Source organism: Sitodiplosis mosellana, unplaced genomic scaffold, assembly GCF_009176505.1.
Source record: "Sitodiplosis mosellana isolate CC-2019 unplaced genomic scaffold, AAFC_SMos_1.0 Smas_scaffold_30, whole genome shotgun sequence".
Classification (NCBI taxonomy): domain Eukaryota; kingdom Metazoa; phylum Arthropoda; class Insecta; order Diptera; family Cecidomyiidae; genus Sitodiplosis; species Sitodiplosis mosellana.
The window spans coordinates 4367584-4389389 of record NW_022595272.1 but is presented as its reverse complement, the minus strand read 5'-3'; the positions used below and the strand labels follow the sequence as shown (position 1 = coordinate 4389389).

At 34.2% G+C, this 21806-nt stretch overlaps 2 protein-coding genes and 1 long non-coding RNA gene across 3 annotated transcripts; all 3 read left to right on the top strand.

The window, feature by feature from the left end:
* Positions 1-3267: 3267 nt before the first annotated feature.
* On the top strand, positions 3268-6478 carry LOC129569062 (uncharacterized). Its single transcript, XM_055447460.1, has 5 exons — positions 3268-3417; positions 3635-4492; positions 4662-4861; positions 4929-6114; positions 6222-6478. The coding sequence occupies exons 2-4, from the start codon at positions 4328-4330 to the stop codon at positions 6112-6114; spliced, it is 1551 nt and encodes a 516-aa protein (XP_055303435.1). The 5' UTR covers positions 3268-3417; positions 3635-4327; the 3' UTR covers positions 6222-6478.
* Positions 6479-12395: 5917 nt separating this feature from the next.
* On the top strand, positions 12396-13707 carry LOC129569072 (exonuclease 3'-5' domain-containing protein 2-like). Its single transcript, XM_055447472.1, has 3 exons — positions 12396-12788; positions 12849-13005; positions 13067-13707. The coding sequence occupies exons 1-3, from the start codon at positions 12559-12561 to the stop codon at positions 13505-13507; spliced, it is 828 nt and encodes a 275-aa protein (XP_055303447.1). The 5' UTR covers positions 12396-12558; the 3' UTR covers positions 13508-13707.
* Positions 13708-17775: 4068 nt separating this feature from the next.
* LOC129569077 (uncharacterized) lies at positions 17776-21805 on the top strand. The gene is made up of 3 exons (XR_008688012.1): positions 17776-18063; positions 18436-18532; positions 18683-21805. It is a non-coding gene; the product is annotated as an uncharacterized LOC129569077 (long non-coding RNA).
* Position 21806: the final 1 nt, after the last annotated feature.

Below are 21806 nucleotides of genomic sequence, written 5' to 3'. Positions count from 1 at the left end.
GATGAATGCATATCGACCATAGTCTCCCTTTTGCTCTGCTGGAAATGTTAAAAATCTCTTAATGCCTACGAAAATAAAATTGATTGTTCTCATTGTCGCAAAGAAGATTGATTGAAACACTTAGGCTGCATTATTTGCGTGCGTTGCTGCGCCCAGTTTGTGTATGTAGTCGATGTGCTTCGCTTAGCAAAGTACGCCACTTATACAGTGACTTACGTCGTCGATATGCTGAGATATGAGTAGTTTGGAGCGAAAATGTAATACAGAAAAGTTGCGTGGAAAAATGTCAAATGAAAAGAGATAGCTATATAGTTCACAAGAGTTTACTATACAGTTATTTATATAGCTATCCCTTTTCCGCTCATTCATCATCGACATTCTTCCGCGCAACTCTTCTGTATTACATTTTCGCTCCAAACTACTCATATATCCGTTGCATACGGTACTGCTCACTGAGCAGTGCTCAGCCATCCAAAAACGTATGTTTGATGTTTTTTTCCTCTCTAAATATTCTCACCGGTAAGCCAAAAACGAGCAAAACTCGAAGATTCTGAGAACGATTTGTTAAATCTAAAAACATCGGTCGTTAAATTGATAAATTGGTCTAGACCATCCTTTTCAGATTTAACAAATTTTTCTCAGAATCTTCAGATTTTGCTCGTTTTTGGCATTTAGAAAAGAAAACATTAGAACTTTTTATTGCTACTCATTAGGCTCACTACTCGACACAACATGAGAACGATTGTTATTTGTATTCAGAAACTAGTAGTATTTCCATCGTTGAAGTGTTCACATCGTGTCCAGATAGTAAAAAACTCAAAACACCATTCGAAAAAGTACTTCGATTTAAAAATACGGTGAAGATTTCTTTTTTTTTCTTTTGTGAACTTAAGGAATTGCATCGACATAACGCTTAACGCATGAACATTTTAGTGTGACAAATTTTGGTACTTTCAAACAACATTTAGTTGGGATTATAACTGTTTTTCTAATTACATTTATAGATTTTCATGTAAAATGGTGGCCGTATCCACACCAGACAATCTAAAAACTATTGATGAAGGATCCCGAGTACAGACGAAATTAACCAACATTAATATTGATTGCCTTGAGGAGATTCTCAAGTATTTGAAGTTGAAGGACTTGTTGAACATTGCTGATTCCAGCGAACGCCTGAGAAAAGCGGCTTCCTTCATCTTTTTTTCTACACATCAGCCGACGATTCGAATTGAATATTACGAACGCCGGGGGATGCATAATCAAAATTGGGGAGTGCGTTATTACTCGAATACTGATAGAACAACATATTCAAGATTGTGGGGAAACCCGGACAAAGGGCAAGAACTGGATACATTGAAAAGTTGTTTCCAATTCCTTCGCTGCTTTGGAAATCGCATTACATCTTTAAAAATCGAAAATGATAGGATTCATTTTAGTTTTGATTTGGTTGACAAATCATATATTATTATCTACGAAAGATTACTTTCCCACGTCAACGAGCATTGTTCCGTATCGTTGAAAGAACTCAATACTTTTCGTTGTCCGTGTGGTACTTTAAATCAATTGAAAAAACCATTTGTAAACGTAGAAACGGTTCGAACTAGCGTTGGTACCTTGAAAACGAATTTGTGGAATATTTTATTTCCGAACTTACGATATTTGAGATATGGTGATCAATCCGGCATTGACGAGTCAAACGAAGGAAGAATTACTAAACGTTTCCCATTCTTTGGGATTGATAACAAATTCCCTCATTTAGAAAATCTAGAGGTGCTTGAATCATTACTTGAATTTGCATGCGAAGAAACAATTCGCAGTCAGCTTTGTACAGCTATCCGATTGAATCCACAGCTTCGTGCCTTGAAGTTGTTATTCACTCCTGATTTGGATATTATACATCTTGCAAGAGACAATCTTCCAGAGCTTGAGGAGCTCGACATTCATACTAATAAAAAGGGCACCCATATTTTACATGATAAACAAATCCATTTTAAAAGTGTTAAAATATTTAAACTTACAAACTACGGGGAGTTGGGATCTAAATTTTCATCTAATTTTGATTTTCCATTTACATTTGATCACCTTGAACAGTTTGGGAGTGCCTACAACATTTTTGAGTCCACTGAAGCTATCTCTAAATTCTTTAAACAAAATCCATCAATTGTGAAGCTTTTACTTAATCGGAAAGATTTTTTGATGGTGCATCCATCTGAGTTTGCAAAAATGCTACCATCGCTAGTGGAACTTGAAGTTGTTTTTGACATACCGGTAGAATCGGTCATTAATTTCATCATAAAGAACGAAACAATAAGGACAGTTTTCTTTTCCACTCGTGATGATCGAAAAAATTTAGACTATTTGCAACATTTGGGTTGGAAGTATATAACTTCGATGGAGAAGTATATATATGCTTACAGAAAGCCACATGAATCACCAGTTTCAGGATAAATTAATGACAATCAAACAAACAAATCTGCGAAAAATTCTGCTTTTAATATTTAAGATTTATGGTCGTCTGTTCAAATACAGGAAAGCACGACGCTCAATAAGATTTGCCAACATTCATTTTAGGAGAATCAATAACATTTTCCAAAATCATAATAACATCCTCTTATCTCGACCAATATCAAATTAAACACTTAATAAAAATATTGTAATTTAGAAAACTTTATGCAAAATATTTGAATTAATTTACTTCTTTGCTTAAGACTATGCCATTCATTCTTCTACGTCTTCAATACGGTAATCGCTCAAAAACCATACCCAAAATATTCATTACTGCTGTAAAGAGGTTTCAAAATTTGGAAGTATCAAACCAAAGGCAAATGACAATGTCAATGTCATAGATGATTTAACTCTTGAATGTTGGTTCTTGGACCGCAATCCAGACTTGCTTTGATCATTACATATATGTATATTCTGTTGAAAATATTTTCCGAATCGCAAGAAAATTTATTCGTTTTATCCCAATTCAGTTCCAACGTTCTAAATAATGATAATTGACGAGCCTACCGATTTGCCATTCTTCATTGAACAGTCGATTCAAAACTTCTATTGTTGCATTGAGTTTAATAATATTCCAACTTTTACGTAGGAATATTAATGTATCAACAACTTAATTCAAGCATACCGCGATTAACAGTTTGAATTCTTGCATCGGGCCACGACAAAAGATACACACTCCGCCGATAGATGGCGCTCGGGTGAACTATTTCGTGTTTATAATATATTTCATCATATTTGCCAATCGACGTTCATTCAGTGATAGAAGCTTGCAAACAGCAAACGTAATTCTTCGTGCTGTGAAGAAAACGTTCTTGAAATCTATTTTCCTCGATTAGAAATTTTGATATTTTCCCTTGAGTGCAGTGCCAAGGAGAGGAGTTCCCGAACTTTTTCGCATTTTATCCTATTGATGTAAGTAGTTTTCACCTTTGTTCTTCATTTTCAGTGATCTTCCACAAAAAGGCTAGTGCAAAAGTGATGAGATAATCCTTATCAAAATACAGTTCATTTCCACAAAATCGATCTTTCAACCAAATGAATTTACGACAAAAAAAGAGATCTTTCGCAGAATTTGTGTTTTTTTTTTTCATACAAAGCAGTAATATGATTGCCTTATTTTTATTCAAAGCACAAGACAGCGGTTGCAATTCCACTAAAATAAACGGTAAGATCTGAATCAAAGCAGTTATAAAGAACACCTCACATGCAGCCAAATTTAACATTCAAGAGAAGCTCCCGTTGAACATAGGACTGCGTGAATCGATTCAACGTACGATTATAATCGAAGCAAGCCGATTGGTGATAAAGTGAATTTTACTATTCTTGCAAAAATGAATGTCATCGATATGAACGTACAGGAAATAGCCGAATCGTATTTATCAAGTTTGCTTGAGTTAACAAGCAATAATAAAGCGTTGATAAATGTGTTAACAATAGTAGCGGACGAGAATATTGATTATGGTCAGACCATAGTTGATACTATTAATCAGCGTATAAATAAGGTTCACCATTTTTTTCTTTTAAAAAGTGTTGTCATTTATAAGATTAATTAACAACAAAACAAAAGAAGACTGAAATGTAATCTATTCATGTATAAGTTTGAACGAGCTGTTTCATGCAATTGCATCGTGTGAATAGCAAATTTTTCTGTGATAACTGTTCTGTGATTGAGAAAGATGCAGAAATGCAATTTCATTAGATTTTAAGCTAAATTTTAAGGATGAAGAAAAATAAGGAGAGAAAATAAATATAAATACGTTTAAAAAAACAAACATTTTTCATTGTTATTTTTTATTATCATTTTGAATATGTAAGTAAACAAATGATTTTGAAATTAATCAAGAAAATGTCATTATTTCAGGTGGATCCAGATTTGAAACTTCCACTTTTGTATTTGATTGATTCGATTCTTAAGAATGTTGGTGACAAATACGTTGAATATTTTATGCAATCAATTGTGAGCACATTTGTTGAAGCCTTTGAAAAGGTACGTACTGCTTAGAATTATTTTTATGTTTAAAACTAAGAATTTAATCAGTATCCGGCGAATTAAGTTCAATATCTTACATATTATTTGGATATCCATTTAAGTTCAAAATGTCAACGTTTGTAATTTAATTTGTCTTATTCATTTCATTTGCGAAATTTTATTTTAGGTGAATGTTGGAATTCGTAAGAAGCTCTTTGCATTACGCGGAACATGGAGTGAGATTTTTCCTCGAGTGATCCTGAGCACACTTGATGCCAAGATGAACGCGATTGATGCCAATTGGTTAATTGCCAAGACGCGTTTCGGTGAAAGAGATGAAGCAAATGAACCAGACGTGAAGAAGATTAAATTGGAAAATGTTGATATGTAAGTATATTTAGTGCTGAAATGCATTCTAAAAAGCTCGATATTCAGAGGTTATTTTCTTTTACAGGTTGTTCAGCAAAGAAGATGTTGACTTGAGAATTTTGCAGCCAAAGAATTTGATGACATCGAACGGAATTTTGAAAGCTGCTTGCAACGATATTGACTCATATGGTAAATCCACTGAAAAGGGGAGAAAATTTGAAGTTTTGAGCGCAAGCAGTTTTGGTGAAGGAATAAAGCAACCGCATCGTGTATCACACACAGTTCATCGTCAAAAATATGTTGGAGCTCAACAAATGAAACATTTATCAGCAATTAAGAACTGCAACTGGTACCCACAAACGCACCCAAAAGATGGTTTGTGTGAAACATTAAAAAGAGGGAGTCGTCTAAGGAATATCAAACGGATTTATCCATGGAAGAAACAAGTGGAAATGTCAACATATTCATCGGTGCCATTTAAATCAGATCAACGGCCAATGAACAGAGTCAATAAATTTATCAATAACCAAAATGACCGTCAGTTTCCATTTGTAAATCAATCATTCAACAGAAATCACATTCAAAACTCACCCGATATTGCAAGTCAATACATGTCAACTGTCCCAGATTTCAACACTTCGATTTTTTCGAATAAAAAATTAACTCAAGTTGCTAACCATAATAAAGTAAATGTGATCCCCGAAGTATCAAATAAACCAGTTGAAATAAATTTTCAAAGTCTTTTTCAAAAATTGCTACAATTCGGAATGATAAATCATGTCGAAGAAAAGCCAGCACTGAATAAGCCAGAAACATTGAAGAAGAAGAATCCATCCGCTGTAAAGGCACTTTATACTGGATGGCAATGTAGCTCTTGCGGTATTCGATTTCCAACTGAACAAACTACCGAGCAGCGAGATCATTTAGATTGGCACTATCAACAGAATCGAAATGAGAAGTGTGATAGGCTCTATATAAAATGCCGAGAATGGTATCACTCAGCGGTTGATTGGGTGCAAATTAAAGAGACTCATTTGGAAGAACAGAATTTAGTTGAAACTAAAGCAAAATCACCACCTACATTGAAGGATGAATCAAAACCGCTGACTCAGAATTGTATTGCAGCGCATGATGAGCATAATGAAGAATGTGATATGTGCCATGATCAATTCGAAATGTTCTACGACGATGAAACCGATGAATGGTATCTGCGGAATGCCATCAGGAAAGGAGAAAATGTTTATCATCCGATTTGTTATGAAGATCAATAGGTAAGACAATCTATACTACTACGATATTTAGTGCAATGATCTCATTGAGATTTTTATTCAATAATATTAATTTAATTTTTATTTTGAAACTTTTTCTTAAAAAACAGGAGCCACTTGCACCAAAAGGAATCTCAGTAAATATCACATATTCATGTTTATCACACGGGAGGGCACAAGCAGCAACTAGTAATTAGCAATGGATCTGGAACGTCAAACATAAATTCGATTGTTAGTTGAAAATTCGCCATAGTCTTTGGCATTTAGAAAAATCAGAATAATACCATTGATATACCACCAAAAACATTAATTCATTACATTAGAATAGGAAGGACAGAATTTAAAAACATAAAATGAGAAAAAATATCCAAACAAAAAAGACTTTGATTTAATATTTCAATGTGTAGACCAAAATGAATTTGTTCAATAAAAACCGCAAAAATAGAAATTAACCAAAGAAAATAGAAGTTTTTTCATTTAAAAAAAACATGTCTATTGTATCTCTAAATCAATGGAATTCGATAAGCCATTTCGTACATCTTGTTATTATTTAACAATCAAAATATTATTTGGAATATGGAATAAAGGTGGTTAATTTGATAAATGAGAAATAAACCAAAATAAATAATTTTTCTCAAAAATATATTCTGTACAACAGAGAAAGAACAAGAAATATTTCAGCATATTCAAATAATTTATCGTGGCAAATACTTGTGGTATAAACACATACAACGCTTATACTGAGGATACAAGCGAGAATGAGGCTCAACTATAAAAATGTTGAATGTGGTAAGTTCCACAGCGATAGTATTCACATATCGGAACGTATAGAGAGACAGAGAGACACAATGGTACAGTGATATATACAATGCAAATACATCTACATATATGGAAAATAGCTTCTGTTCGTTCTTATATCCAACAAAATAGAAACGAACAGAGTGAAAGAGAAGTTTGCCGATATAGTGCGGCTAGTATTTATGTTTCTTCAAGAGAGAACGAGACAGCAAGAGAACCATTCGCGCTGTACGAAGTGGACAAAATCGCGTATTTAGACACTTGCAGCATACACGCATATGTATGTGTATAATTGCAAGTATCATATCTTTATTCTTTATTATTTTATTTGTAGTATTGTTTCCATAGTAGGACAATGTGAAGGCGAAGAAATTAGCGAATCGCACGTGTCCATCACTCGTATAAGTAAAGTCATTCTGTTTGGGACCATTTCTTACGTTCATCCGCATAATTTTACCTTTTTTTACACTGCACCGTTATTCCACGGCATTTTCCATCAAACGCGGTTCTTTTATTTCTAAAATTTTCCGAGGCGAGGCTTTTCAAATTGAAAAATAGACGAAAAAGTACAAAGCAATGAGAAAAGTGTTGTGTTTTTTTTTAACAATTTGGGCAATAATGAGTATTCAAGAAGCGTTATTCAAGAAAATGGTGTCTCCCAACCGATGAAGAGTAAATTATACATAGATTGGAGGCGAATAAATTTGAACATTTTTTTGTTTTTGTATTCTGTAAAAGTCGGCAATTTACTCAACATTTGAAGCGAAAATGAAAAAAAAAAACATTTTGTCATTCGTATTTGTGTGACATTTCAAGTTTCGTATTCGTCATAATGTAATTGTTGTTGAAGGGGGTGATTTTATGTGTGAAAGCAACTATTCTTGTTAAATCACGCTGATATGAAATCACGGACTGTTTGCATATCATCATTAATTTTTTTTTACATCTTTAAGCTGGAAAATTGTTTATCCATTATGTGAATTCATTATATTAAGATTGGTGATACGAATGAAGTTGCTTTTGAAATTAAATGAACATTATCATGGACCATCATCGAATAGGACAATGGTACGGTCTTGCAAATTGCATGACGTAAGAGTAATATGTGATTGCACACTGCGAAATCGCGCCGAAACACGCTATTCGCATTTATATCCAGCAAAATGGCAACAAATGCCACAGTGAAAAATGATGCACTGAGACAAGATTGTCATTATAGAGAAAGTGTTAGCTTTTTGTGAGTTAGGGAGAAAGAGAGAGAAAACCATTCGTTTTGAATTGAATGAAAAAAAGTTCTTTGTCACACACATATGCGCATATGTATGATACATATCATCGACAATATTACACATACACAGTGGAAAAAAAACCACATACTCATACATTCAAGGAACGCGATTTACGAATCGCATTTATCCCACTGAAAACTCCACAAATACACTCTTTTTTTTTGATAATAAATGAAAAATTAGAAAAAAATTCCGAATCAACAACGAGATGAGATTTTTCGTTAGAAAAAATTTGGTAGAAAAAGTAGTGAAAAGTTGTGTGTGTTTTTTATTTTGAAAATGAAAAGCATTCCACCATTCGTATGTGTGTGTTTCAAGTTTCATATCCTTCGCCATACAAATGTCATGATAGGGGTGATTGTTCAATGTTCATACATCATATTAATCATTCGTATGAAATCAACTTATCCGATTTGCACTGGCTGAATATCACCATTGATCAATTGTACCGTTTTCAAATTGAGAAATTGTCAAAATAGTGATTCCCAAATATTTTCTCTACACTATAAAAACTTCAATTATTTGTGCAGATTCCTTTTATCAAGAAAATTATGAGAGTGGAATTGTTCTTTCGCACCAAAGATCCTCATTCGTATTTATACTCAGCGTGTTAACATCAAATGCCGCTGTAAAAAATTGGTACGCTAAGAACACATTCATATCGTAGTGTTAGCTTTTTAAAAGCGAGGATGAGACAAAGCGATTCTGATGAAATGGAGAAATTGCTTCGTCACACACATCATGTGTGACACATGTGTGTATATATTATGCAAATATCATAAAATTCACAAACAATGAAAATAAAATATATTCTCATACATTCGAGAAAAGGAATATACGAATCACAATTGTCACATTGACTAGCATTTGTATGCTATGCATTCTTCTTAGAATTACCTGTTGTTCTCTTCGAACACATACAATTTTTTTGAGATTGATTAGTTTTTATGGACGATCATTGATTCATTAATGCTAACTAAGCTTTTCGATGAAAAATGCATTAATAATTCTGAGTGGATACTCGACCTAAACTTGTTGCGAAAACAATATTTAGTCGGGTAGCAAACAAAGCACATTACTATGATACACTTTTCGATCAGTAAAATCGAAAAATTGGAATTTCCATAGAATTTAAAAAAGAAAGCTTTGCTTTCACTTTTTTGTGTTTAAGATAAAAATAAAAATCTAAAATAAATACAAGGTGAAAAAGAGCAATTGTTGTTGTTACATTTATTGCTTTCTCGAAAATTATCACGAATATGATTAGAAGTTTCTTAAGAATTTCTGTATTATTTTTCCTAAAATTTAGCATCACAAAAATCATAGACAGCCCACAGCCAAAGGTTCATTTTTTTCTCCATACCTGCAAGCGTCCCTAAAAACGAGTATATATTCCGTAGCAGAAAAGCATTCATATTGTTCTAGGTCACGGATTTGGAATTTTATGATTGAACCAAAACTTATGTGCGGTGCCTACCCAAGTAATTTCTTCTACCATTATTCATAATTTTTGATCAGCGTAATTTGTATTTTTTTCATGGATGGAATCATTTCTCATTCACAGACATTCCATCTTCATAAGCCCCTCGAAAATCATCTAAGCATTATGGCCGTAGGTTTTAAACTAATTAACGATCCACCAAAAAATAAGGCTGATGAGGAAAAGATGATGGCAGCATTCAAAGATATTTTGGTTTCTCCTTTGAACTTCGATGAATTGTCGTATGATTGCTTATTCGAAATCTTTGAATATTTAGATTTAGAATTTCTGCTTGTCATTCGCATGACATCGGTTTATTTGCAAAATGCCGTCAGTGCCTACCTCAACTACAGATTTAAGGATGAAATGGTTTCTGTAAAAGTGAAGAACAACGAAATCCTTTTGGATTGCAATCATGCTATTCAATTTGAAGCTAAAAACCAAATAACCATTTACGGTAACAAGGTCCAGGCATTCCGTTACGTTGCCTTAAACTGTAACATGAATTTAGAGAAGATCGTCTTCAAAGATTTGTTACCTAAAAAGAGTATAAGATCAGAAGAACTCGACCAAATCATGGAAATCCCGCTGAAAAATGCGCGTACTGTTGAATTTTGCGTTAACCAATTCAGGGGGAAAATTTATGATGATTTTTTAAAGAAATGTCCAAACATTCGCAAGCTGTTGATCATATCTAATACGAAAAAGCTTGAGAGTTTAATAAAACGTGAATACGAAAATAAGTGGTACTACATGATGTACCCAAAACTCGAAACTATCCAATGGGATGCTGGATATGTCAACAATCCAGTCGAGTTCGAATATTTGTTACGGCACAATCCAAAAATTAAAAACTTAAAAATTTCGCGAAATATTTTTGAAGCCATCGATTTTATTGGCAAGAGTCGCTCAAACTTCAATAAGCTCAGCATTGAATTAAACGCCAAGAATGAGCCAGAAACCCCGGATATTTGTACAAAGCTTATTGTTTTGTATCATAATGGGCATTACAAGAGACTGTATCTAACATTTGGTGGCCATCAAATCCTCAACAATTATATCGATGACATAGCATCACTTCAAATGCTTCAAAGCATTAGCTTGAACGGCGAATACATATCTTCGATCGGAAAATTGGTCAACCTAAAGGAATTGCACATCAATTCTTTGGAAGATGGAACAGAAGTTGTACAACAACATCCTTTGTTGGAAAAATTGTTCATTCAGAAGGGTTGTCTTCAAGTTATCATCCCATTCATTTGTAAATCCGTCAAATTGACCCAAATCGTTATTGAAAAGGTGGAAAATCAACCTTTAATCAACCTTGATATACTGAATAAGGAGCGTAATGGTTTGGAAGAAGCGGAGCCGGTGAAAATTTGCTTAGAGGAACGGGCTTACCTCAAACTGTTTTGGACAATGAAAAGAGACTCGGATACTCCGAAATTAATTGAAGTTCGTCGTGCCAACTCATACCAATGGGATGATTAAAGTTCAAAACATTTGTGATTTGTTTATTTCCATCCCGATCTCCGTTTAATAAACTCATGTTTTCATAACGCTGCCATCGAGTAGATGTTTACACTGAAGAAAATGAATGAACCATTCAACAACATCGAAGAGTCAACTTCAATAGAAATACAAATAATTACAATTCGAATGGAATGGCTTTAAAGTGAAACGACATCGATATCAACTACATGTCCAGTTACAAACGAGACGTGGACAGTACACTTTTTGTTAGAAATAAACATTGCAAATTTCCGGGCAATATTACCAAAACAATGATATTCACAGCTACCTGTAAACAAACGTTCAAATCCACAAAGAATCTTTCAATAGCAATGCAATGGAAACAGTTAAGACTAGAATAGATAATAAATCTTTTAATTTGTCTCATCAATTCCATTATTTATTACAAACTTTAGCATCACCAATATATTTCCATTAAGTGCCACAAATGTAATGTTGTAATGTAACATTTTTTATATACTTTTTGTAACTGGATTTATGTCGAAATATCAAAAATGTTGAATAAAGTCGATTTCATAAAATTGTGGCTCGTTTCCGTTTCGAATTTTTTTGGATTTTTTGCAGCAATTTTAGATTTGAATGAAAACAATAATTTCAGCGTTTTTTAAAGAATATTCTTTATTGAATTTACCAAATTTGAAGTCAATTACATGTACCTCGTCCAATACGCTAATTTATGTTTAGCTCAATGCATGTATTGGTCATCAATATGTAGCCGGTTACATCTATATAAAAAAGAATCGGTGATTTGCCAATTCACCAATACAAAACAAAACACACCAATAAATATATTTACTGCACACGTATGCGTTTGACATACGGCCAAGACCGGTTGAAACTTTCAAAGTCTAAAAAAGAAGAGCAAAGAAAGCAGCGAATGTGAGATGGCTGAGGATATATACCGAGCATAGAAACTAAGTAAGCTGTGAATTATGCCTTATGATCCAAAGAATTTTTTCATGGAAATATTTGCCACAAATTAAAGAAGATGATAAATTGGTTTGAATCAAAACCAAAACGTATCAGCTTACTGAATTTCAATCCTTGGCATATATTCTCAGCTAGCTCGCATTCACCGAAAGAAAGTAGTGTGTGCAATGTTCATGTGCACCGTGCATGCGCGTAACGAATACACAGACAATATATACTTATACATGCGCAGTATCCGCGAGTATGATTCATTCTTCAGTGCAAATATCAGAAGCGTATCAATTGAATGGGAGTGCCAAGATAGTCAGGAGCTGGATACTGTGCATTTGATAAAAATTCATAAAAATCATTGATTTAAGTCTCTTGATTTTCTATAATATTTGGAAATTTGTCGGCATTTATAATATACATTCAAATATGGCTAAGGACGAGGGAGCTATACTTGTCGGTTCGTTAATTGCCGCTGGAAGTGCTTGTTTCATTATTTACGGTGTTTTTAAAGCAATAAAGGCAGTAATTTCTGTGCTATGTCCAGAACTTGTACCTTCTGTTCTGCCACCATTTAGAGGCACAGTACAATATGCAAATATTCGAGTGATCGACTGCAATACAGCATCCAGCCGAAGAATCATCAAAGAATTAAAATCGTATGTTCTTTATATCCGTTGATACACTATGTGCTATAAAAATTCATTCAATATCGATAGGCATTGCGATGAGTTTCCAGTGATGGGTTTTGACTGTGAATGGGAAAATATTATGTACGAACGTGGACGAGTAGCTCTATTACAGTTACAATCTTATCGGGGACTTTGTGTTCTCATTCGTTTACGGCGTATAGGAACGATTCCTTCAGAGCTGAAAGTGAGTTGAAATTGCTGAGAGAATGTGCGCATTTCTATTGAACATTTTTATATTTTCACAGGAAATATTGGAAAATGATAAAATAATCAAAGTAGGAGTAGCTCCTGACACTGATGCCAGATATTTGTATGAAGATTACGGTTTCAATGTTAGAAGTACATATGATCTCCGTTATATGGCAGCATCAGCTGGTCGTCGACCTGGAACATTAGCCAATATGTCTGAAGCTTATTTGTTTCTCAAACTCCAAAAAGGAAGTGACAAAGCATTACATTTCGATTGGAATGCACCATATTTGAGTGAGAAACAAATCGAATATGCGGCAAAAGATGCACACGCTGGCATTGAGCTTTTCAAGTTCTTTGCCAAAAAATTAGAACGTGTGGACTCGTTCTGGAGTGAACAGGGTCATGTGAAAGGCGTCATCACTAAACGTTGTTCAAAGTTCTTAAATAAGTATTACAATGGTGCTCAAGGAATTCCTGACGAAATAAATTGGTAATGAATGTCGCACTATTAGTTGGAACATGCCGCTGGAAATGGGTTTAATTCATCTAAATATTAAATAAAGATCAGGATCATACAAACACACTGTTTCCAAATTTATCTCTAGCTTGTAGTTTTAAATCGAGCATATATTCGACGTTTAATGGGAAAATAAACTTTATTGTCCCCAGAGAAATGCTACATTTTCACTTATTCTAATTTACTAGTAGAAAAGGCACACTACTCTTGTTTATTTTCGAATATAACGAAATCTAAAAACAAAAACAGCAAATGTGGTTATTATTGAGTTTCATTGAATGACTTTTAACATCGAATCTGCATGATCTCTGCGATATTTTTCTTTTGATTCATAATTTCAATTTATAGGCCGAAAAGCATTCTTCGGAATATGGTTGTGTACACCATTTGATTCTAAAAGCGTATGGTACGAGTGCACCCAACATTGCACCTGGAACGCCGAACAAATAAATGCCCAATCCTGATGCTCCCAGAGATTGAAGTGTGACAAACAGAGTACCAGCTGCAGCATTCCCAATACCAGCATGCCATGCTGCGGCGAACGTTCCGGCTATTATTCCATCAGCACTAAAACCAATCCGTGCAAGTGACTTTGACCCCAAAGAAAAATTTTTGACCCCACATAAACACAGCCAAATTTAATTCCGCTCAGTTTCAACACATTCAAACTACTCCATATCGGTCGTTTACAAATGAAGCATCGATCCCACATTGCTCGCAAATTTCCTATGAAAAAATGTTCGATGTGCAATTGAATTGTTCGATTACTTTTGATCTTCAGAATAGCTACCTTTTTCGTGAAACGCCATGGAATAATTGTTTGCCACAAATTATGTAATAATTAAACGATTAATCTGGATTAATAGCTCTTTTTATGTATTTACTTACGTTCCGATTGAATAAACCGATCAAAATAAACTTGATACTGTCAACTCGGAGGAGTCTGTGCGCAGTACGCATGTGTCGCTTGACATTCATCATTTGACATTTTGGTGTATATATTAGATTGTTCCATCTGTCTGCTAGGGGCTTCACGCGATTTTGCAGAACGCAAATAACTCTGAAAAAATAAAAATAATAGTGAATCAAACCTTCAACCGAAAATTTGAACCACTTTTGAAGGTTTTTGGTGGATAACGATGAATATTGGAACATTTTTTGACGACACAATCTGCACAAATTTACTGGTATGCACGTCAATCTCAAATATCTATGTATATTTAATAATATTCATTAGACTGTAATGTCAAAAAATGTTCCAATATTCACCGTTATCTAACAAAATCAATCAAATTTACGGTAGAAGGATTGATTCACTATTATTTTTATTTTTCATACGTATAAACGTAAATTTGGCATATCTTTGTATATTCAGTAATATTCATTTGTCGTTCACGATGAATATTGTTGAATATACATGGATATTTCGGATTTACATGCATACCATTGAATTTCTAAGTTATTACTTGATGCGTGCGGATATAAAAGATGAAAAAAATGATTTTTCCCCCTAGTGTGCGGCGCACACAGCGCTTGTATTTTTGGTGTGCGTGCACATTTACATAGATTTCGGTTCTACTGTCAAATTTTGGCGGAATCTATGTAACTGTGCACGCACACCAAAAATACAAGCGCTGTGTGCGCCGCACATCTACTGTGTGTGCGTTCTTAGTTACGTGCGCGCACACACAGAGTGTTTTTTCCAGCTCTGTCCATATGGTTAGTTTAATTATGAAAATATCATGTATTTTCTCTTTTTTCTTCAATTCCAAAACACATAAAAACCAAAATGGCCGACCAATTTTTCTCAATGAGTCAGCCATATCTTTACAAAGAGAGCTAGTTTATAGTTCAAAATTTATTTCTAACTAATAAAAATCAATTTAATTTAATTTACCTTCAAAACAGGGCTCAACATGCAACGAGGATAATAGTAATCAACATCATTGCCACGACCGATTTTCAAAATCTCGTATTGCAAAGATTAGATAGCGTTGTTTCATTATTATTCAGAGATTGCATATTTACTGCTGAGTAGGCCTGAGCTGAGCTGAATTTGCTAACTCAGGCGCCTGAAGCGGTATTTTAGCTTACTTATGGTGCAAAATTGTCGTGACACGCTGGGATTTACCCAAATATGATTAGAAAAAAAAAAATCAGTGGGATTTCCAGCGTGCCATGACAATTGAACTCCTAAGAATATTCGTTGGACTTTATTACGTCTTTCGGAAATACGGTTCTTGAAAAATTTGGTACGCAAAAGCGGGACATCAACATATTTTTTGGGGTTTTTAAGCCGTGATTACAACAACACTTGTCCCGTTTTTTCGTACAACTTTTTCCAAGTTCCACATTTAACTACGCATCGAAAAAAGTCCAACGAATATTCTCAGCCGTTCAATTTTGCACCGTAAGTGCAAATTCAGCTCAGCTCAGGCCTACTCAGCAGCAAATATGCAATCTCTGTTATTATTTGAAATTTCTCAAGCCGTTTCGGAATTCAGTGGTGAAAAATTGATTTCGTCAAATGTGAACGTTGAGTTTGAAATTGCTTTGGTTGTTTTGACGCGTTCGACCAACGCACACATACACAAACACGATTCAATTCAACCAACGAGAGTATAGGAGACGACGATCGCACCGATTCAGGTCAACGTATGACAAACGCTGTATTTCTACACACATTGGCCGAGTTGTCAAATCAAACCAAAACAAACTAAGCGGTACACATTGTTTGTCCATAATTTTTGATTCCACGAAATTTTTCATAACTCCTTGTAGTACCTTCATGCTGTCGTTGCGACTCTGAGGATTGCCTTATTTTTCATTCCAACCGCATCATATCATTCACTCAGACTCAATTTACTATTGCTTATAGAACGCGCTCGTGCTAAATACTCATTATGTCAATTCAACATACAGAGTACTCGTCTCTGTGTACTACCAATACGTAGCTAACATCCACAGTGCGGCGCACACAGCTCGTATATTTAGCTCCGATATCTATGTAAATGTACACGCACACAAAAAATGCAAAAGCCGTGTGCGCCGCGTATTTACTGTGAGCTACATCCATACATACACAGTGTGTTTTTTTCAGCTCTGCTGCCTTGGTAACACCATACAACGTGAAACATTCATTTGTTCTAACTTGGTAATTCCCATACAGAGACAGACACGGTGTATGCTGAAACGTTATGATTAGTTTTAAGTACGCCATTTTCTTTTGACATTCTTTACTGTGTGCGTCTCTTTTGAGAAAAATTGATTCATTTTTGGTGAAAAGTGAAAGATTGGTGATGATTTAAAATGATCTTTTGCATATTTATATTTTGATTTTTCTTTTGTGTGTAAATAAATTTTTTTGGACTATTTGATCGCGATAAAATAAAATTAAAAGTGAAAAATGATAAGATTTGGGCCGCAGCTTGTATTGCATCACGCTTGACTGAACACTCTTTTTTTTATTCTGTTGTTGTTTATTTCGTCATGATACTACCATCATTTTTTCAACTTCACGTTTTGGTTTTTTCACCTTTTTTTAAGAACAGAATTCGGTCTTTTTCTGCGCAGAGCGTTCATCTCTTGCGCTTTGTTCTTTATGCACTTATTCAAATCAAATGATAAACAGTTTCATCGATTAATGTTTCATTTGAACCCAGTTGTTGGCATGTTTTTTGTATTACACCAACGAGTTTTTTTACGTGTAATGTTCGACCAATTTATTTATTAATATTCTTTTTTTTTCCACCGCGATAGTCTCGATCATTAAACTTCAAACCAACAACGCCACAAATTTTGACGGGAACTAAATTGATGAGTGTATTCAATGCAGTGTCAAACATAGTCGTCATTGTGTTGTGTGGTGAAATAATAATTATTATTTGAATTTTTTAATAAATAAAAATGTTTCGATTCTGTCAAATGAAATTGTGCAAATATGCCGCTGGCACACAAGGCAAAAAATTGCTTTATTTCGGTAGATTAAACCCGTATCTAAAAAAAATTGTTTATCTTCCATTTTCAATTGAGTTGTAAGAGAGAAAATTACGGTTTTATATGATATATTGGAGTTTCCATAATTAAAAAAAGCCCAAAATGTTAGATTCAAAATAGGAACTGGTTCGTGGCAGAATTTGTTCTTAATTCTGCGGACCATACTGAGGAAACGCTTGCGTTCGAACAGAAAACTACACTGAAACAGAAGTCGATTTGACATTAGCTGTCAAACCGGCAAGATGAACAAGTGCGTTTGTTAAGTGAGCGCGTTCCCTCCGTGTCAGCAGGTTTTGGACGAATTTCATTTTGCGAATGATGTTGTTGTTAGTGTAATGATACCCCCGCGTTTTTTTCACAGTATGTCTGGTCGTGGAAGAGGCAGTAGAGGAGCTAGAGGTGGACGTGCAACTACCGGTAGTGTTCCTGGTGCAAAAGTCGGGGGAACGGAAATTTTTATTTCTTGTGAATTTTGTATACATGTTGATGATCATATTGTTGCTATCCCGGAAATTATTTTCTGTACACACAAAAAATGTAAGCATTCAGCAACGGCAGCCGTTATCATTGTGAAATCAGATTGTTTTGATGCAACCGAAATAAACATGAACACATACATAGCTTACGAAAAAAGATAATTGCTTTGTAGTTAGTTCGGTTTTTTGGATATTTTCGCATTGCATTGATTACAATACGACACTTGTCTTTTCAAAACCATACAATTTGCGAGGAACAAAATCAACTCAAAAATATATTAAAATGTCATTAAAAAGTACAAAAAATGAATCCATTCAAGAACATTGATATTGAAAATATTGATATTTCAGGCAATTTATCGAATTTGCATAATGTAATATGTATCAACTTTTTTTTAAATTTCCACATTTTTTCTTTTTTATTTTATTACAGATGAAGACAGATATGGCGGGGAAAAGCAAGTGATAAACGGAGTAGATGTGTACATATAGAGAACGAGAGAAAAATATCACCACACCACAATGGAACCGTAAGTTATATTAATTCATATTTTAATACATTCGCATAAAAAAAAACTCAAAAAATTGAGAGTTTTTATGTATCAAATAACCTTGTAACACATAGAAATATTTTTTAGATCATAATTTGCGCAATTTCTCTCTTTATTTTATCAATGTAGTTTACCGATTGTGATTAAATACGAAAATGCTAATAACGTAACACAACCGCCACCCTTTTCAACAGATACACAAGAACAAACATTTATAAACGTGTTGAAAAGGATCGAAGAATCGTCGATAGCAGATGTGGGCATTTTGGTAGAAACTTGGCTTAAGAATTTAGATAGAAGTAGTTTCACAAAAGAACACTTGAATAAGTATAAAATGGTATCTTTAGGGTTAAAATCGACAAATCCGAAAATATTTAATTTTGGTGGTGTTGCTATATACTACAATACAGCTACTGTAGATGTGACAGACATAGAAGTCAACTATGATATTGAACAAGTTTTTTGCAAGATTCGGTTAAAAAATAATCCCAAAAATGTCATAAATCTTTGCGCATTTTATATTCGCCAAGATGCACAAGTTGGAAAAAACCAACTGCTCAAATCAGCAGAGGTCGTGTGAGAGCCAAAAGAGTGTGAGATTTTCCTGTTCCTGGTTGAGATTGCACCAAAGTAAGACTCTTGGAATTGTTTAAAACGTAATGCGTAAATGTGCTTTGATAAATGTCCAGTATCACACATAAACTTTTCAAACTTAAACTGTCAGTTCGCAGTTTTGCGACTTCGGTCATATATTCGTTGATGCGAGTATAGTGTGAGTACGGCTTACCAGTTAATAAGGCGCGAACTAAGACGACAATTCACTTCGCAAGAATTCGACCGCTTCGCACACACTGTTACTGGTAAACCGTATACACAAGCCACAGTTTGTTTTGATTCGCATGAACGAATATATGACCGAAGTAGCAAATGGTGAAATGTTTTGTATACCAGCCGATCACCTGGTGACGTGCGTCGCTGAGAAGTTTTATTGAATTTGTTGTAAAATTGAACGAACTTTATTCCGAGGAATTAGAACTTTTCAAGGAAGGAGGAGGAGCGTTGAAAAGAATAAGAAAAGCATTGTTTAAGAGCGCAGAAACGCTGAATTGAAACGAAATGTTTTTTTTTATTTTCTTCTTCTTTTTTTGAGCACTTGGACTTAGCGGGACTTAGACCATTTATGCATCATATCGATACATATGATTTAGAACAATAATAACATTAACGTTTTATTTTGCATTTACGTATGTATTTTGACCAATTGTGGCTAGCCGTTTGAAACAAATATTCATAAAATCAGAAACAATCAGAATTGTTCATGTGGTAATTATTTATTCCATGTTCCACGATGTTCCATGGAAAAAAATTAGAGAAGAATGATTTGCTGAAGAATAGACCGGAATAAACGGAAACCAAACACTGCACAGTTGAGTCTGGTTGAATCAATTTGGCTCTCTATTGATGTTTACTGGACTAGAGTGTTTTCGGAATCGGTTAATCAAAAAATGATATGCCTCATTCGATAGATCTCAGAATTCTGAGTCGATTGATAATATTTTTGTCGCGGATGGACTTGTGATGACACTTCCCGAAGCTGAAAACAAAAACAGTTTGTATTTCCATAGTAACCTGTGACAACCAGATTTGATTTGAAATTTGAAAGCAAAAATTTGACAAGAAAACATAAAATTGAATCTAGTTGTCACACGTTACTATAGAAATTCAGAATAGAACATTTTTTGTTTTTTGTTGCGGGAAGTGTCACCACAAGTCCATCCGCGACAAAAATGTTATCAATCGACTCAGAATTCTGAGATCTATCGAATGAGACTTACCATTTTTCGATTGAACGATGCCGAAAACACCCAACGTGGACATAATCGGACATAATATTATTTAGAGTGGAAGGAAAGAATTATTCTAATCATTAATTTCTTTTAAATTGAAAATAATTGAAATATATTATTTTTTTTAATTTGTATGATTTGAATCAGAATACTCAAATCAAAAATTATTATACTTTGAATGTATTCATTTCACACAGATAGCTGGCTAACGATTGGCTTACACCAGTTGTTGGTGTAAGCCAACCCAATGAACACATGTAATGCTAAATGTTTGAATTTTGTGCATATTTTAATGTAATGCTAAATGTAGCACTAAAAGTGCAAAAATTGTGAAATTTTTGGACCTATTTAGATAAAATTTTGTTTCTGGGCACAATATGTGTAAGAATTGTGCACGATTTGGGAATAAATCTACTATGCACAATAATTGCACGTGTTTGGCTCATTGGGAAGGCAAAGACAATGCTGGCTAACGAAAAATCATCACTGCTGTACAGTGACACAACAAAAACTTGTATCACACTCGGACGAGAAGGTGAAAGAACAATCTGACGATATTAACAAAATTCATCTGAAAATTATTGAAATGTATGTAATCCACCCCAAACACGTTTTGAAACCAATGTATGCCGTACACGTATATCACTAGCGCAAAGTCTAATCTGTTCTGTATTTCTGTCTTTCTGCTGTGTGCTTTCATACAGTGTACTATTAGCATGTGTTTTTAATCACTCATTTTGGAATATCAATGTGTGAACAATTCAACTCTCGGTGAAACATGAGTTCATTTTGTTTTGATGTTTCAAGTGCTTTGGTTCTTCTCAAGTGTTTCAGTTGTAGCATAGACGCGCAATTGCAATGGCGTTTGAGAGCTTCAAAGCAGTGTGCACTTTAAATGCGTGTCGGTGAATAAGAATGGAAAATTTGATAAAGTTTTTTATTTTGAAATTGAATTTTTTATAAAATGTTTTCACTAACCAAGCTCAAGCCACACAAACTTTAGTGTTTCAAATGGAGCAACCTACAAAGTTTTGGTTTTGTTTATTTGTTCATGGCTTGAACGTTCACCTAAATGGCGTTTTTATCAGTACAGTTTCTTTTTTGTGGAATTAACTTTTAGTGAACTGATTTAAATGTAAAATTCGAATGAGTGAAATGACAATTCAGCACAATTCATGAAAAGATACCACTCACAATATGATATATGACTCGTTGATATCGGTGTATCAATTAATAAAGAGAATAATTGGAACGAAAATGACTCGAATGATTTGGTTTTTTGTATTGCCTCAATACGTTCGAATTGCCGTTTGTTCAACTACACCACTAAAACGAGAAACGTCACTCATTCTTTTTTCTTTATTAAAGAAAAAGAATTTTGGCAGTGCGGGACTCGAACACCGCAT

Coding starts and splice junctions, on each gene's coding strand:
- LOC129569062 (XM_055447460.1), top strand. CDS start 4,328: ATGATTTTGAAATTAATCAAGAAAATGTCATTATTTCAGGTGGATCCA. Junction 4,493..4,661: donor TTGTTGAAGCCTTTGAAAAG/GTACGTACTGCT, acceptor ATTTTATTTTAG/GTGAATGTTGGAATTCGTAA. Junction 4,862..4,928: donor AAATTGGAAAATGTTGATAT/GTAAGTATATTT, acceptor TTTCTTTTACAG/GTTGTTCAGCAAAGAAGATG.
- LOC129569072 (XM_055447472.1), top strand. CDS start 12,559: ATGGCTAAGGACGAGGGAGCTATACTTGTCGGTTCGTTAATTGCCGCT. Junction 12,789..12,848: donor ATCATCAAAGAATTAAAATC/GTATGTTCTTTA, acceptor CAATATCGATAG/GCATTGCGATGAGTTTCCAG. Junction 13,006..13,066: donor CGATTCCTTCAGAGCTGAAA/GTGAGTTGAAAT, acceptor ATATTTTCACAG/GAAATATTGGAAAATGATAA.